At 45.0% G+C, this 19,307-nt stretch overlaps 1 protein-coding gene across 1 annotated transcript in view; it reads left to right on the top strand.

The window, feature by feature from the left end:
- The first annotated feature begins 314 nt into the window (after positions 1 to 314).
- The window catches only part of LOC143285665 (lysosome membrane protein 2-like), a 45,144-nt gene continuing 26,151 nt past the window's right edge, over positions 315 to 19,307 (top strand). Inside the window, exons 1-4 of the mRNA XM_076593061.1 lie at positions 315 to 325; positions 2,288 to 2,376; positions 4,825 to 4,894; positions 9,673 to 9,857. Of these exons, the coding sequence (XP_076449176.1) occupies positions 315 to 325; positions 2,288 to 2,376; positions 4,825 to 4,894; positions 9,673 to 9,857 (355 nt within the window). The remainder of the gene's footprint in view (positions 326 to 2,287; positions 2,377 to 4,824; positions 4,895 to 9,672; positions 9,858 to 19,307) is intronic.

Below are 19,307 nucleotides of genomic sequence, written 5' to 3'. Positions count from 1 at the left end.
GATGTCTTTTTTGTGTTTCAGTTTTTTTTTGGCCATTGATGTCTGTTTTCTGTTTTTTAATTTTGCCTTTGTGTTGTTTGTTTTTTTCACCAAATTCCAGGGGATGTCTGTTTTCTGTGTTTCAGCATCGCCTTTGGGTTTTTCTGTTTTCTGTTTTTCGGGCAATCTGCCTTTGGGTTGTTGTTTTGGTTTCTTTTTTTACTATCTGCCATTGATGAGGGTCTTTTTTCTGTTTTTCATTATTCCCCATTGGATCCTGTTTTTTCTGTTTACAGTATCTGAAGGAAACCCCTCCTTGGGCCAACAGGGTAAAAATGGGGTTCCGGTGGGTGTTTTTGGGGTTTTTAAGTTGTGCTTTAACACATTTTAAAACCAGTTTTGTAACAAAAAGTTAAACATAGTGAAAGGGTTAGGAATTATTTTTTTTCATACAGTGAGCCCAACAGTTGACACAGTTTTGTAAAACCCCTAATTTAAAAAACATGTAAAAAGTTGGGAAGGATGTGTTCTTTCAGGCGACACACAGTTTAAAACATTTTTGGGTCAAACATAAATTAAACCCTGTGAAAATGGTTAGGAAGGATGTTTTCATGTCAGGGTCACAAAAATTTTGAAAAAAAAAACAGTTTTTGCCCCAAAACAAAATTTTAAACAAGTTACAACATAGTGAAAATGGTTAGGGGGTGAGGGTTTTTTTGTAGTGCGTCACACTTTTTTGAACGTTTTGTAAACAAGGTGCTAACACAAAAAAAACCCATTTAACCATGGAAATTTTAAGTTAGACGGGTGGATTTTCGGACTGGGAGGATGGGGTTTTGAGCCCCAACAAAGGAATTTTTTCACCAATGGGCCGCCTCCTCCCCAATTTTAAAGGGGTGTTTATGGCTCAGTAGGCCCCACACAGTAAGGGCAAAAAATTTACGGGGGAAAAAGGGGTCAGGTAGGACACACAGCCCAAGGCTATCCCCCTTTAAAAATGGCTTTGGGTTTAGGGGGCCCACACAGCCCAAAAGGGCTACCCATTTACGTGTGCTATGGGCACGGGTTTTGGGCCCACACACCCAAGGCTATCCATTTCAATTTGTATGGGTCAGGTGGGAAACCAACCCCGCCCCAAGGGCTACCCAATTTTTACAATGTGCTTTGGGCTTAGGTGGTAAACAGCCCCAAGGCTATATTTTACATGTGCTATGGGCTCAGGTGGACCACACAGTAAAGGTATACTTTAAAAATTGTGCTAGGGGCTCAGGAAGGCCCAAAAGCCCAAGGGCTACCCACTTACAGTTGAAAATGGGCTCAGGAAGGAACACAGCCCAAAGCTTCCTTTTTAAAACAATTTTTTTTGGGGTCGGGTGGGCCACACAGTCCAAGGCAAACCCATTTACAGTGTGCTAGGGAAGGTAGGAACCAGCCCAAGGGGGTGTCCGTTTACAATGTTTTTGGGATTAAGGTAGGACCGGGACAGTCCAAGGCAAACCCTTTACAATGTGTTTAGGGCTCAGGTAGGCCCCAAAAGCCCAAGGTACCATTTTTAAAATTGGTTTTGGGATTCAGTTGGCCCAGACAGCCCAAAGGGCAAACCAATTTACAATTTTCTTTTGGAGGTAGGGGACAACAGCAAGGCTATATTTAACGTTTTAGGGGAGGTAGGATAACGTTTGGAGTCTCCTGTGGGGACCCAAGGAGGTAGGCAGGCGGTTATCTGTCGGTATTTGGGGGGTCCTAAGGGGAGAAGGGGCCCGGTTTCTGGATGGAGCATTTCCCCCGGTGTTGCAAGGGAAAATTTTTAAAGTTGACCCCGGGTTCCTTACTAAACGCTTCTTTAAGGGCCCAGCGTTCCCCTTTTTTTAAAAAACCTTTCCCCCTTAGAGCAAGCACCCTCCATGAGAGCGGTAAGGGGCTCAGTTTTCCCGGGAAAGCTTTCATGTACAGGCTTTAGTTTGTTTTAAGTGCCCTTAAAAAGTTGCGGTTTTTCCCAATTTTCGCTGGGTTCCTCAGTGGCCAAAAGGCATTTGGGGATTTGGTCGGTATGGGGACAAATTTTTCCGGGCCAGGGGATTGGCAGGGATAGCGGGGTTTTGATGGGGAAGGCCACCCTTTAGGCCCTGGGGGTTTGGGAAACCCCTATTTGCCACTTTATCCCAGGATTTTTTTTGGTGAAAACGCTAAAGTTGTTGAAGGGGATGGTGATGGGTCATCCAGTTTACACTTTAAAAAAGGTGGTCAGCACAACAGCTCTGTAGGTTTTGATGTTGGTGTTGAGCCTGATGCCCTTGTTGTTCCACAGCCTGTTGTTGATTCCCAAAGGGCGGGAGTACCCTTGGCGATGGGCCCCTTTTTTGCATAAGGGTCCGTTGCTGATGGGGTGCTCCCCGGGTAAAAAACTTTCGATTTAAATTTTTTGGGGTGTTTTCGATCTTTAAATTGCAGGTGGGGGGGAGACACTGGTTTTGTGGGGCCGGGTTGGTACATGGATCAGTTTTGTTTAAGGCGGATGGGAGCCCAAACCCCTTGGGGAGGTGGGAGCCTTCCAAAATTTAACTGATGTTAAAAATGGGTATTTGCGCAAACGAAACATCAAAAAAGGGAATCTCTAAAACAGTCCCTCAAAAAACCCGGGGATGTTGGAGTCCCCGGAATTGAAATTTTTCCCATTGGCAAAATGAAGGTAGACCCCGGGTCAAGTTTTGGGAAGGGGTCAGTCAGCTGGCAGGAAGAAAATGGAGAACAGGTGGGTCCCGGAAACCCCCCTGCTTCATCCGTTTACCACAGGGAAAATCCGAAATGCCCGTCAGTTTTCCTGTACCCTCTCGCCTGCATGCCATCGTGGAATGACGCAATCAGCTAGATTAGGCTCTCTGGGCAGCCAAACTTTAGGAGGACCTTCCACAGACCACAGCGGTTCACCGTGTCGAAGGCCTTAGTCAGATCTACAAAGACCATGTGGAGCTCCTTGTTCTGCTCATGGCACTTCTCTTGCATCTGGCGTACGGCAAACACCATGTCACATGTTCCCCTGCCTGAGCGGAGCCACACTGTGCTTCAGGGATGACTGTGTTGGAGACATGGTCAGCCAGTCTGTTCAGTATGATGCGGGCGAAGATCTTGCCGGTGATGCAGAGGAGAGAGATTCCACGGTGGTTATCGCAGGATGTTTTGTCTCCCTTCCGTTTGTAAATGTGGACAATTGAAGCATCCTTGAAATCCTGGGGGACATCCCCTCTCTCCCAGATAGACTGGAACAGGGCGGTCAGCTTGTCTGTCAGCACCTCGCCACCATACTTGTGGATGTCAGCCTGGATTCCATCCGTTCCTGGTGCTTTTCCTGGCGTTGTCAGCTTCAGGACCTTCTGGGTCTCGGCCTTGGTGGGAGGGGCAGCTAGCGAGTCATTGACTGGTAGCTGTGGGAGGGCTGCAATTACCTCGTCAGATATGGATGAATCCCTGTTGAGGAGGGTGTTGAAGTGCTCTGCCCAGCGGGCAAGGATGTCTTTCTTGTCTGTCAGCGAGGGTGGTCTGGTCCAAGGCTAAGACAGGGGGTTGATCCTGTGACCTCTCGGCCCACACACAGCTCGGAGACCATCATGGAAGGGTCTTCATTCGTGAGCATCAGAGCGGACTGAAGCTCTTCGGACTTTCTCTCCCACCAGGTGTTCTTCATCTCACGCAGCCTCTTCTGTACGAGTTGCTTGGTTTGCAGGAAAAGGTTCTCCTTCCATGGCAGTCTTTTATCAGAAATGTGATCCTGATGCCGTTTTTAGCAGTGTGGTTCAGGAGCTTGGAGATTCCAGAGTTGTTCACGTCAAACCAGTCTTGTGGCTCCTCTGTACAAAGCCGCGAGTGTGTCAGCTGCTGCTGTGTACACAGCATCTCTAAAGTTGCTCCATACCTCTTCTACATCAGTCGATGCAGGAATTTCTTGGAGAGCTACTTGGATTTGCTGTTGCAGCATGTCCTTGGGGACAGGGAGGCGGTGGGTGTTCAGCTTCCTAGGGGGTTTCTGCCTGGCTGGTTGGAGCTTGCGCGCAAGTCTGATGTTCATCTTGCTGCATACCAAGCGATGGTCCGACCAACAGACTGCTTCTCTCATGCAGCGTGTAGTGGAAACATCACCCTGTCCCTCTGCCGGACAATCACATAGTCCAGCATGTGCCATTGCTTGGAGCAGGGGTGCATCCATGTGTTCTTGTACTTGTCCACTTGTTGGAAGAGGGTGTTGGTGATGGTCAGTCCATGCTGCATGCAGAGCGAGAGCAAAAGCAGTCTGTTGGAGGTGCACTTGCCAGTGCCGTGCTGTCCTAGGACTTTTGGCCACGAGGAGAAGTCCACGCTGACGCTGGCATTGAAATCCCCAAGGATGATCAGCCTGTCCTTTCTGTCTACTGCTGAAATGGTGCGGCTGAGCTCCTCATAGAAATCTTCTTTGATGTCATCAGGGTTGGTCATCGTCGGGCATAGCAGCTATGGGCTCAGGTAGGACCACACAGTCCAAGGCTATCCACTTTACAATGTGCTTTGGGCTCAGGTAGGACCACACAGTCCAAGGCTATCCACTTTACAATGTGCTATGGGCTCAGGTAGGACCACACAGCGCACACACACACACACACACACACACACACACACACACACACACATACATACATACTCACAAACCTACACTCTTACACACACACGCACATGCACTCACACACACACACACACACACACACACACACACACACACACACACCCCACCCCCCCTCCCTCACAGATGTATGCATTGCATTTATAATAATATACATGATCATTTTGGATGAGTTGTTTATTTCCTGCTCTCCACAGATGGAACAATATCTCCACCATTTGAGCAGGATTCTCCCACGTTGCCCATGTTCTCATCTGACATTTGCAGGTAGGTTGCATTTCCCATAGACCTTTGGCAAAGACCTGTTTAGCATACAGCGGAATGTGACACATTATGTGACTGATGTGTGGGGTCGGTATGCCAAATTGCCAACGCTTCGTGTACCGCCCCACTTGGAAGTGTTCTCACCACACACATTAGACAATTTGACGTCTGCTTCAACCACGCTCGGATACCTTTAATGAATATCCGTTTCCAAGAACAAGTCAAACATCAGCTATCTCCGGCTATTTCCATGCTCTTTCTTCATGTACCACTGCCCACCAAGTTCACAAACATGCTCTCAAAATCCTAAAACCAAGGAAAGCAAGTAGTAGGACGTGAACTTTAACACAGTTGCTGATTTGATTGGATATGTTGAATAAATTGTGCACTACCAGTGCTGTGAGAATTTAAGAAATCATGTTGGTGACAGCTCAGGTCAGTTTTGACAGGAATCTCCCAGACAGTGTTGTTTGTAGTTAACTCACTCGCTGCCATTGTCCGCATATGCGGATGTCGTCGGACAAAGCGTTGGATGCCGATGTCCGCATATGAGGATTTGGATTTTGAAAAGTCGCGCTGTTGGATTGACGTGTCGGATATGAAAATCAAAAGCAGAACTGATTCTTAAGTTATCTCCGGCCAACTTTTCATTCACACACACTGCATGTGTGAAGTGACACGCTCGTTAGCAGACGACAACAAAGCATACCCTCGGTCAGCTCTGCAAGTTGTTTGACAAGATGGCGTCGCGTCGAAGTGTTCGACACGGTAGGAGAGGTCAAACGCAACACAGCGTTGAAGCTACTTTGGAAATCATCCAAACTGAAGGCTCCGATGTTGAAGGAGATAATGTTGATTCGTCGGACAGTGATTTTGAACCATATTCCGATGAATTAGAAATAGATTCGGCCGCTGAAGAGGGTGTTTGCAGTGGAGAGGAAAGCGAGTCCTGACCATGTGCCAGCTGACCGACACTGACAATGAAATCACTGAGGAAACGTGACGACTTTGCTGGTGTTTTTACCAGTGACTGGACTGAAAATGGTGAGCGTGTATGAATTATATATATGTGTGTGTGTGTGTGTGTGTGCACATGCGCGCGCGTGTGTGTGTGTGTGTGCGCACACACTCGCGCGTGTGTGTGTGCGAAAGAAAACAATGTCACATGCTCAGGTGTACAACTCTGTGTGTGTGTGTGTGTGTGTGTGTGTGTGTGTGTGTGTGTGTGTGATTGCATGCATATGTTTACTTATTTTCTGTTTTACAATAACATGGAGTTTATTTGTAGAACAAGGTGCTACAGAAATGACAGTAATAGTACTAATACTGATGATACTGTCATTATTGTTTGTAATATTGTAAAAAAAATCCAAAAAAAATCTAAGGTGGTTTTCTTTGACTACATGTAAAAAAAAATTACCACATTATGCTTCCATTCACATAAATATTTAGAATAAACAAGGGAATAAGCAAACAAATAATTTAAACAACAATAAGAAGAAAGAGTCAGACCTGCATGATCATTTGTGTGTGTGTGTGGTTGCAGGTCATGTTGCTGTGCTGAAGTGGCAGGACAAAAAGCCAGTTCATGTGCTGACAACAGTCATGCTGCCAACTACCATGGTCAGTGTGACAACACGACACCGTCCTGAAAGACAGAAGCCAGCTGCAGTACAAGACTACATCACCAACATGGCTGGAGTGGATATGAGTGACCAGCTACTGCAAGTGCAAGGTCTGTGAAGACCTGTTCAAGCGCCACAACACACCAAGACACCAAACTGCCAACTGGTGTCCAAAATGTGGAGTTCCACTGTGTGTGAAGCTGTGCCCAGGACTCAACATCACCTGCCATGAGCTTTTTTCACTCCAGACAAGACTATTGTCAGTGATAATACATCAGGTTTTTGTGTACAGTGAACTCCTTTTTTTATGTAGAGACAATATTTTTTTTGTGTGCGTGGATTTCAACTTTCTCCACCATCTGTTCATACTTCATTGCATGTACTAGGTCTTCAGTTCCTCAAATAGTGTTAGGATGTGATGTGGAACATTTGTAAGCTGTTCAAGGACACTTGGTATACCTTTCTGATGGGTGCAAAAATGCTACGAAATACACAAAAAATGGATATCATGATCAACAACAAGATGGTGAGTAAATAATTTAATTTTATGCACAAATATGTAACAACATTCACTGAATACACATACTAAATTTCAACTGCTTGGGTGTTTATTATTTTTTTTGAGAATTTTTTTCCCATCCTATACAAACCCAGGGTTTTCTGGGATTCGCAAGGGGAAAAACTCTTGTCATGGAGTGAGTTAAACCATCAGATATTTTATGTGAGTCTGTTTGCGAATGATGCTGCACATTACTAATGGCTGTGAAAAGTATGTGGGGTGTATGTGTTGAAATGTGTGTGTGTGTGCACATGTGATCAAAACTAATAATACAACAGTCCGGTGCGATGTTCCAATAATATGTCTAATGAGTTGAAGGCCTGCTTCTGTTTTCTTTGTACACATGTACCCAAACCTATCGTTTGCAATCAGACTTGCCTGTTCGCATTTACCCTCAGGCACCCCTGCTATTTCAACTGTTGAAAAAAACATTGAAAAGGAATTGATGAATTTTCCTACTGCAAGTGCAGCCAATTGGAGAAAGCTGTTGTCTGTACGATACACATGTTGAGCTGGTCACTTCGACTGGATCATTCACCATTGGGTTATGCTGCTGGTCAGGCATCTGCTTGGCAGATGTGGTGTAGTGTATATGGATTTGACCAAACGCAGTGACGCCTCCTTGAGCTACTGATACTGATACTGATAGGCCTACCTACCCTGTTGTTTGAATGAATTGTGCATGACCAGTGCTGGGAAAATTTAAGAAAGCATTTTGGTGACAGATCAGAATATCAGTTTCGACAGGAATTTCCAAAAGTGTCGTTGGCAATCAGACCATAGGGTATTTTGACATGGGAGTATTTGTGTGCGATGCTGCAAAGTTACTGAGCCTTCTCAAAAGGGTGGGTTAGTGTGGGGTGTGGGGGAGTGTGTTTAAATGTGTCTTTGTGTGTGTGTGTGTGTGTGTGTGTAGGTGTGATCAAAACCAACAGTACAACAGTCTGGTACAGTATTCCATTAATATGTTGTGTCAAATGAGTTCAGGACCTGCTTCTGTTTTAATTGCACACATGCACCTAAGCCAAACCTTCGCAGTTAGACTTGCACATTCACATTTACTCTCAGGTACCCCTGTTATTTCAACCATTAAAAAAAACATTGAAAAGAAGGAGTAGATAAACTTGTCCTGGTGCAGATGATCGGAGAAAGCCTTCAAAAACCGAGCTACATTTGATGATCATACAACTTGTTATCTGTACAATACACATTGAACTGGTCATGTTGACTGGATCATTCACAATTAGGCCTACCTACCTATTGCATTTACCCAATAGACCTTTTGCAAAGACATCTTTGGCATTTCGGTGTTACCAGGGAAGAAATGACAGGTGTGAGATAGGTGAAGAAATGCCAGGTGTGTGATAGGTGGAGAAATGACAGGTGTGTAATAGGTGAAGAAATGACAGGTGTGTGATAGGTGGAGAAATGACAGGTGTGTGACAGGTGGAGAAATGACAGGTGTGAGATAGATGAAGAAATGCCAGGTGTGTGATAGGTGGAGAAATGACAGGTGTGTAATAGGTGAAGAAATGACAGGTGTGTGATAGGTGAAGAAATGCCAGGTGTGTGACAGGTGAAGAAATGACAGGTGTGAGATAGGTGAAGAAATGCCAGGTGTGTGATAGGTGGAGAAATGACAGGTGTGTAATAGGTGAAGAAATGACAGGTGTGTGATAGGTGGAGAAATGACAGGTGTGTGACAGGTGAAGAAATGACACGTGTGTGATAGGTGAAAGGTGTGTGACAGGTGAAGAAATGACAGGTGTGTGACAGGTGAAGAAATGACAGGTGTGTGATAGGTGGAGAAATGCCAGGTGTGTGACAAGCGTGAAGAAATGCCAGGTGTGTGACAGGTGAAGAAATGACAGGTGTGTGACAGGTGAAGAAATGACAGGTGTGTGACAGGTGGAGAAATGACAGGTGTGAGACAGGTGAAGAAATGACAGGTGTGTGATAGGTGGAGAAATGACAGGTGTGTAATAGGTGGAGAAATGACAGGTGTGTGATAGGTGGAGAAATGACAGGTGTGTGACAGGTGGAGAAATGACAGGTGTGAGATAGGTGAAGAAATGCCAGGTGTGTGATAGGTGGAGAAATGACAGGTGTGTAATAGGTGAAGAAATGACAGGTGTGTGATAGGTGAAGAAATGCCAGGTGTGTGACAGGTGAAGAAATGACAGGTGTGAGATAGGTGAAGAAATGACAGGTGTGTGATAGGTGGAGAAATGACAGGTGTGTAATAGGTGAAGAAATGACAGGTGTGTGATAGGTGGAGAAATGACAGGTGTGTGACAGGTGAAGAAATGACACTTGTGTGATAGGTGAAAGGTGTGTGACAGGTGAAGAAATGACAGGTGTGTGACAGGTGAAGAAATGACAGGTGTGTGATAGGTAGAGAAATGCCAGGTGTGTGACAAGCGTGAAGAAATGACAGGTGTGTGACAGGTGAAGAAATGACAGGTGTGTGACACGTGGAGAAATGACAGGTGTGAGACAGGTGAAGAAATGACAGGTGTGTGATAGGTGGAGAAATGACAGGTGTGTGACAGGTGAAGAAATAGCAGGTGTGTGAGCAGTGTGTGTGCTGGTGTCAGGTCAGTGTATGGAGCCTACCAGAAGGATGTGACAGCCAAACAGAGCATCAGCTTGCGGCGCTATGTGGGCACTGCAGAGGAGCTGGCCAACTACACTGCCAACCCTGACAACATCGGCTTCTGCACACCGGGAAATAACAGCTGTCTACCTAGTGGGCTGTTGAACATCAGTAACTGTCAGATTGGTGAGGACTGTGTGGCTGTTGAACATCAGTAACTGTCAGATTGGTGACACACTGTGTGGCTGTTGAACATCAGTAACTGTCAGATTGGTGACACACTGTGTGGCTGTTGAACATCAGTAACTGTCAGATAGGTGACACACTGTGTGACTGTTGAACATCAGTAACTGTCAGATAGGAGAGGACTATGTGGCTGTTGAACATCAGTAACTGTAAGATAGGTGACATACTGTGTGGCTGTTGAACATCAGTAACTGTCAGATAGGTGACACACTGTGTGGATGTTGAACATCAGTAACTGTCAGATAGGTGACACACTGTGTGGCTGTTGAACATCAGTAACTGTAAGATAGGTGACACACTGTGTGGATGTTGAACATCAGTAACTGTCAGATAGGTGACACACTGTGTGGATGTTGAACATCAGTAACTGTCAGATAGGTGACACACTGTGTGGCTGTTGAACATCAGTAACTGTCAGATTGGTGAGGACTGTGTGGCTGTTGAACATCAGTAACTGTCAGATAGGTGACACACTGTGTGGCTGTTGAACATCAGTAACTGTCAGATAGGTGACACACTGTGTGGCTGTTGAACATCAGTAACTGTCAGATTGGTGAGGACTGTGTGGCTGTTGAACATCAGTAACTGTCAGATTGGTGACACACTGTGTGGATGTTGAACATCAGTAACTGTCAGATAGGTGACACACTGTGTGGCTGTTGAACATCAGTAACTGTCAGATAGGTGAGGACTGTGTGGATGTTGAACATCAGTAACTGTCAGATTGGTGAGGACTGTGTGGCTGTTGAACATCAGTAACTGTCAGATAGGTGACACACTGTGTGGCTGTTGAACATCAGTAACTGTCTGATAGGTGAGGACTGTGTGGATGTTGAACATCAGTAACTGTAAGATTGGTGACACACTGTGTGGATGTTGAACATCAGTAACTGTCAGATAGGTGACACACTGTGTGGCTGTTGAACATCAGTAACTGTCAGATAGGTGAGGACTGTGTGGATGTTGAACATCAGTAACTGTCAGATTGGTGACACACTGTGTGGATGTTGAACATCAGTAACTGTCAGATAGGTGACACACTGTGTGGCTGTTGAACATCAGTAACTGTCAGATAGGTGAGGACTGTGTGGATGTTCAACATCAGTAACTGTCAGATTGGTGACACACTGTGTGGCTGTTGAACATCAGTAACTGTCAGATAGGTGACACACTGTGTGGATGTTGAACATCAGTAACTGTCAGATAGGTGACACACTGTGTGGATGTTGAACATCAGTAACTGTCAGATAGGTGACACACTGTGTGGATGTTGAACATCAGTAACTGTCAGATAGGTGACACACTGTGTGGCTGTTGAACATCAGTAACTGTCAGATAGGTGACACACTGTGTGGATGTTGAACATCAGTAACTGTCAGATAGGTGAGGACTGTGTGGCTGTTGAACATCAGTAACTGTCAGATAGGTGAGGACTGTGTGGCTGTTGAACATCAGTAACTGTCAGATAGGTGAGGACTGTGTGGATGTTCAACATCAGTAACTGTCAGATAGGTGACTGTCACAAACTCTTTTAATACAATAGTAGTCTAGGGGTATTGGTTTATACAAAAGAGCTTATGCAAAATTGTCCTAACAATTTTAGGGGTGGTTTACTTAACCTGTATTAATTTTACTTATCCGGTACTAAATGAAAACGTGTAACAAGACAACATTTATACCAACAACTTTCAAAAAAGGGTGACCACACCAAATTTCAATCTTTAGAACATTTATTGAATCGTTTCCTTTCTTTTAACCCTCCCCTTTTTCCCCAACATTCATAAAACAAATAAAAGTCTAGCGACTCGCGGCCGCACTCATCATTGCCGACCAGGTAAGTGTTAATGTCCGGGGGGGTAAAATCTAATGACTCATCTTCACGATGCGGCGCACAGTTGTCGGAGTGAAGTACACATGCAGGTCCTCCTCTCCAGTCAGCGAAACAGCCTCCCACGTCGTCCCTGGTTGTCCATAAGTAGCGTCAACACAGTCCGCCCACCAGCCAGTCACGCCAGGTTATCAGATCAGACCGCCGAACAGTCACACACATCAGGCTGTCTGGTGAGATTATCTACAGATCCACTACTGGACTCAGCAGAAATCACGACTTCAACCGTCAGCAACTGAACTGGCTCCAAAACCAGTAACCTGTCGACCCGCACTCCAGCAACCAGAACTTGTACTGGGAAACTCACAGTCGACTACATCCTGGATCTAACACTCCAGAAGAAAGAATTTCGACTACATTGATCCTGCAGTCTCCTGACTTGGCCCACTCTAGACCAGTCAACAATAATATGAGATTAGCACTCCGCTTAACTCAAGATCTTCAGGCAATCCCTGGATGGCTTGTACTATAAATATAAATGACGAACTCCCGAACTAAAAAAAAACAACAAAGTCCTGTTCGATAACAAGGCACTTCGCACGACAGCAAAATCACTCCAGTACAGCACAAAACCCACAAGAATCTCCAGCAACAAATCAACATGAAACCAACTTTTACAGCACTAAATCCAACAATAAAAAAGAAACCGATGCCTCTGACTGGCAACACAAGCTTTGGACTCCCGCGATCCAAGGAAGAGAAGTGTCCTTCTGCCTCGAAGTTTAAAACCGGAAGCCCTTCCCGCAAGTCCCCTCACAATGAACTCTCCCAGCAGGGGAGACGGAAACACACAACAAACATGGTTCCACACTACAATTATAGATCCGAATCTACCTGACACCCCTATGTAGAACTCAATTATCAGATCTTCCATCTGACCTTTTCCCAACTTGCCGACATACTCTGACATGTAACACTCTCCTTTCTTAAGTGACAGTATGTATGTGTTTGTATCAGTCTCGCTGTGTCACTGAGTTGCACACACTCGCCGCCGCGTGCAAAAACACTGACATGTGACAGTGACACACTGTGTGACTGTTGAACATCAGTAACTGTCAGATAGGTGACACACTGTGTGGATGTTGAACATCAGTAACTGTCAGATAGGTGACACACTGTGTGGCTGTTGAACATCAGTAACTGTCAGATAGGTGACACACTGTGTGGCTGTTGAACATCAGTAACTGTCAGATAGGTGACACACTGTGTGGCTGTTGAACATCAGTAACTGTCAGATTGGTGAGACACTGTGTGGATGTTGAACATCAGTAACTGTCAGATAGGTGAGACACTGTGTGGATGTTGAACATCAGTAACTGTCAGATTGGTGACACACTGTGTGGATGTTGAACATCAGTAACTGTCAGATAGGTGACACACTGTGTGGCTGTTGAACATCAGTAACTGTCAGATAGGTGACACACTGTGTGGCTGTTGAACATCAGTAACTGTCAGATTGGTGACACACTGTGTGGATGTTGAACATCAGTAACTGTCAGATAGGTGACACACTGTGTGGATGTTGAACATCAGTAACTGTCAGATAGGTGACACACTGTGTGGATGTTGAACATCAGTAACTGTCAGATTGGTGACACACTGTGTGGATGTTGAACATCAGTAACTGTCAGATTGGTGACACACTGTGTGGATGTTGAACATCAGTAACTGTCAGATTGGTGACACACTGTGTGGATGTTGAACATCAGTAACTGTCAGATTGGTGACACACTGTGTGGATGTTGAACATCAGTAACTGTCAGATAGGTGACATACTGTGTGGATGTTGAACATCAGTAACTGTCAGATTGGTGACACACTGTGTGGATGTTGAACATCAGTAACTGTCAGATAGGTGACACACTGTGTGGATGTTGAACATCAGTAACTGTCAGATAGGTGACACACTGTGTGGATGTTGAACATCAGTAACTGTCAGATAGGTGACACACTGTGTGAATGTTGAACATCAGTAACTGTCAGATAGGTGAGGACTGTGTGACTGTTGAACATCAGTAACTGTCAGATAGGTGAGGACTGTGTGGCTGTTGAACATCAGTAACTGTCAGTTAGGTGAGGACTGTGTGACTGTTGAACATCAGTAACTGTCAGATAGGTGACACACTGTGTGGATGTTGAACATCAGTAACTGTCAGATAGGTGACACACTGTGTGAATGTTGAACATCAGTAACTGTCAGATAGGTGAGGACTGTGTGGCTGTTGAACATCAGTAACTGTCAGATAGGTGACACACTGTGTGGATGTTGAACATCAGTAACTGTCAGATAGGTGACACACTGTGTGGCTGTTGAACATCAGTAACTGTCAGATAGGTGACACACTGTGTGAATGTTGAACATCAGTAACTGTCAGATAGGTGACACACTGTGTGGCTGTTGAACATCAGTAACTGTCAGATAGGTGACACACTGTGTGAATGTTGAACATCAGTAACTGTCAGATTGGTGACACACTGTGTGGCTGTTGAACATCAGTAACTGTCAGATAGGTGAGGACTGTGTGGCTGTTGAACATCAGTAACTGTCAGTTAGGTGAGGACTGTGTGACTGTTGAACATCAGTAACTGTCAGATAGGTGACACACTGTGTGGATGTTGAACATCAGTAACTGTCAGATAGGTGACACACTGTGTGGATGTTGAACATCAGTAACTGTCAGATAGGTGACACACTGTGTGGATGTTGAACATCAGTAACTGTCAGATAGGTGACACACTGTGTGGATGTTGAACATCAGTAACTGTCAGATAGGTGACACACTGTGTGGATGTTGAACATCAGTAACTGTCAGATAGGTGACACACTGTGTGGCTGTTGAACATCAGTAACTGTCAGATAGGTGACACACTGTGTGGATGTTGAACATCAGTAACTGTCAGATAGGTGACACACTGTGTGGATGTTGAACATCAGTAACTGTCAGATAGGTGACGACTGTGTGGCTGTTGAACATCAGTAACTGTCAGATAGGTGAGGACTGTGTGGCTGTTGAACATCAGTAACTGTCAGATAGGTGACACACTGTGTGGATGTTGAACATCAGTAACTGTCAGATAGGTGACACACTGTGTGGCTGTTGAACATCAGTAACTGTCAGATAGGTGACACACTGTGTGGATGTTGAACATCAGTAACTGTCAGATAGGTGACACACTGTGTGGATGTTGAACATCAGTAACTGTCAGATAGGTGACACACTGTGTGGATGTTGAACATCAGTAACTGTCAGATAGGTGACACACTGTGTGGATGTTGAACATCAGTAACTGTCAGATAGGTGACACACTGTGTGGCTGTTGAACATCAGTAACTGTCAGATAGGTGACACACTGTGTGGATGTTGAACATCAGTAACTGTCAGATAGGTGACACACTGTGTGGATGTTGAACATCAGTAACTGTCAGATAGGTGAGCACTGTGTGGCTGTTGAACATCAGTAACTGTCAGATAGGTGAGGACTGTGTGGCTGTTGAACATCAGTAACTGTCAGATAGGTGACACACTGTGTGGATGTTGAACATCAGTAACTGTCAGATAGGTGACACACTGTGTGGATGTTGAACATCAGTAACTGTCAGATAGGTGACACACTGTGTGGATGTTGAACATCAGTAACTGTCAGATAGGTGACACACTGTGTGGATGTTGAACATCAGTAACTGTCAGATAGGTGACACACTGTGTGGATGTTGAACATCAGTAACTGTCAGATAGGTGACACACTGTGTGGATGTTGAACATCAGTAACTGTCAGATAGGTGACACACTGTGTGGATGTTGAACATCAGTAACTGTCAGATAGGTGACACACTGTGTGGCTGTTGAACATCAGTAACTGTCAGATAGGTGACACACTGTGTGGCTGTTGAACATCAGTAACTGTCAGATAGGTGACACACTGTGTGGACTGTTGAACATCAGTAACTGTCAGATAGGTGACACACTGTGTGGACTGTTGAACATCAGTAACTGTCAGATAGGTGACACACTGTGTGGCTGTTGAACATCAGTAACTGTCAGATAGGTGACACACTGTGTGGATGTTGAACATCAGTAACTGTCAGATAGGTGAGCACTGTGTGGCTGTTGAACATCAGTAACTGTCAGATAGGTGAGCACTGTGTGGACTGTTGAACATCAGTAACTGTCAGATAGGTGACACACTGTGTGGATGTTGAACATCAGTAACTGTCAGATAGGTGACACACTGTGTGGATGTTGAACATCAGTAACTGTCAGATAGGTGACACACTGTGTGGATGTTGAACATCAGTAACTGTCAGATAGGTGACACACTGTGTGGATGTTGAACATCAGTAACTGTCAGATAGGTGACACACTGTGTGGCTGTTGAACATCAGTAACTGTCAGATAGGTGACACACTGTGTGGATGTTGAACATCAGTAACTGTCAGATAGGTGACACACTGTGTGGATGTTGAACATCAGTAACTGTCAGATAGGTGACACACTGTGTGGCTGTTGAACATCAGTAACTGTCAGATAGGTGACACACTGTGTGGATGTTGAACATCAGTAACTGTCAGATAGGTGACACACTGTGTGGATGTTGAACATCAGTAACTGTCAGATAGGTGACACACTGTGTGGATGTTGAACATCAGTAACTGTCAGATAGGTGACACACTGTGTGGATGTTGAACATCAGTAACTGTCAGATAGGTGAGCACACTGTGTGGATGTTGAACATCAGTAACTGTCAGATAGGTGACACACTGTGTGGATGTTGAACATCAGTAACTGTCAGATAGGTGAGGACTGTGTGGATGTTGAACATCAGTAACTGTCAGATAGGTGACACACTGTGTGGCTGTTGAACATCAGTAACTGTCAGATAGGTGAGACACTGTGTGGATGTTGAACATCAGTAACTGTCAGATAGGTGACACACTGTGTGGATGTTGAACATCAGTAACTGTCAGATAGGTGACAGACTGTGTGGATGTTGAACATCAGTAACTGTCAGATAGGTGACACACTGTGTGGCTGTTGAACATCAGTAACTGTCAGATAGGTGACACACTGTGTGGATGTTGAACATCAGTAACTGTCAGATAGGTGAGACACTGTGTGGATGTTCAACATCAGTAACTGTCAGATAGGTGACACACTGTGTGGCTGTTGAACATCAGTAACTGTCAGATAGGTGACACACTGTGTGGCTGTTGAACATCAGTAACTGTCAGATAGGTGACACACTGTGTGGCTGTTGAACATCAGTAACTGTCAGATAGGTGACACACTGTGTGGCTGTTGAACATCAGTAACTGTCAGATAGGTGACACACTGTGTGGCTGTTGAACATCAGTAACTGTCAGATAGGTGACACACTGTGTGGCTGTTGAACATCAGTAACTGTCAGATAGGTGACACACTGTGTGGATGTTGAACATCAGTAACTGTCAGATAGGTGACACACTGTGTGGATGTTGAACATCAGTAACTGTCAGATAGGTGACACACTGTGTGGATGTTGAACATCAGTAACTGTCAGATAGGTGACACACTGTGTGGATGTTGAACATCAGTAACTGTCAGATAGGTGACACACTGTGTGGATGTTGAACATCAGTAACTGTCAGATAGGTGAGGACTGTGTGGATGTTGAACATCAGTAACTGTCAGATAGGTGACACACTGTGTGGATGTTGAACATCAGTAACTGTCAGATAGGTGAGGACTGTGTGGATGTTGAACATCAGTAACTGTCAGATAGGTGACACACTGTGTGGATGTTGAACATCAGTAACTGTCAGATAGGTGACACACTGTGTGGCTGTTGAACATCAGTAACTGTCAGATAGGTGACAACTGTGTGGATGTTCAACATCAGTAACTGTCAGATAGGTGACACACTGTGTGACTGTTGAACATCAGTAACTGTCAGATAGGTGAGGACTGTGTGGATGTTCAACATCAGTAACTGTCAGATAGGTGACACACTGTGTGGCTATTCAACATCAGTAACTGTCAGATAGGTGACAGACTGTGTTGATGTTGAACATCAGTAACTGTCAGATAGGTGACACACTGTGTGGCTATTCAACATCAGTAACTGTCAGATAGGTGACAGACTGTGTTGATGTTGAACATCAGTAACTGTCAGATAGGTGAGGACTGTGTGGATGTTGAACATCAGTAACTGTCAGATTGGTGACACACTGTGTGGATGTTCAACATCAGTAACTGTCAGATAGGTGACACACTGTGTTGATGTTGAACATCAGTAACTGTCAGATAGGTGAGGACTGTGTGGATGTTCAACATCAGTAACTGTCAGATAGGTGACACACTGTGTGGCTATTCAACATCGGTAACTGTCAGATAGGTGACACACTGTGTGGCTGTTGAACATCAGTAACTGTCAGATTGGTGACACACTGTGTGGCTGTTGAACATCAGTAACTGTCAGATAGGTGACACACTGTGTGGATGTTGAACATCAGTAACTGTCAGATAGGTGACACACTGTGTGGCTGTTGAACATCAGTAACTGTCAGATAGGTGACACACGTGTGTGTGTGTGATGTTGGGGGGATGTGGATGTTACATAGTACTGTCAGATCTGAGTTCCCGGTGGTATTGAACTAGTACTGGTGGGTAAAGTGGACTTTTGTGATGTGGGGCAGGTTACGTCAATGGTTAAGCATAGGACTTGCAATCTGAGGTATTTGGTGTGTGGAATGGCATGGACTTTTGTGTGTGTGTGATGTGGCAGTGGACTTTCGTGTGTGTGTGATGTGCAGATAGAAACTATGTGTGGTGGATGGCAGTGGACTATGTGTGTGTGTGAAGTGGCAGTGGACTATTTGTGTGTGTGTGATGTGGCAGTGGACTGTTCGTGTGTGTGTGATGTGGCAGTAGACTATGTGTGTGTGTGATGTGGCAGTAGACTATGTGTGTGTGTGATGTGGCAGTGGACTCTTTGTGTGTGTGTGATGTGGCATTGGACTGTGTGTGTGTGATGTGGCAGTGGACTATTTGTGTGTGTGTGTGTGATGTGGCAGTGGACTATTTGTGTGTGTGTGTGTGTGATGTGGCAGTGGACTATGTGTGTGTGATGTGGCAGTGGACTATTTGTGTGTGATGTGACAGTGGAGTATTTGTGTGTGTGTGTGTGATGTGGCAGTGGACTATGTGTGTGTGTGATGTGGCAGTGGACTATTTGTGTGTGTGTGATGTGGCAGTGGACTATTTGTGTGTGTGTTTGATGTGGTAGTGGACTATTTGTGTGTGTGTGATGTGGCAGTGGACTATTTGTGTGTGTGTGATGTGGCAGTGGACTATTTGTGTGTGTGTGTGTGTGATGTGGCAGTGGACTATTTGTGTGTGTGTGTGATGTGGCAGTGGACTATTTGTGTGTGTGTGTGTGATGTGGCAGTGGACTATTTGTGTGTGTGTGTGTGTGATGTGGCAGTGGACTATTTGTGTGTGTGTGTGTGATGTTGCAGTGGACTA

This window comes from Babylonia areolata, chromosome 9 (assembly GCF_041734735.1).
Source record: "Babylonia areolata isolate BAREFJ2019XMU chromosome 9, ASM4173473v1, whole genome shotgun sequence".
Lineage (NCBI taxonomy): Eukaryota > Metazoa > Mollusca > Gastropoda > Neogastropoda > Buccinidae > Babylonia > Babylonia areolata.
Note: the sequence above shows the minus strand (reverse complement) of the source record. Positions and strands in the feature narration are given on the sequence as shown.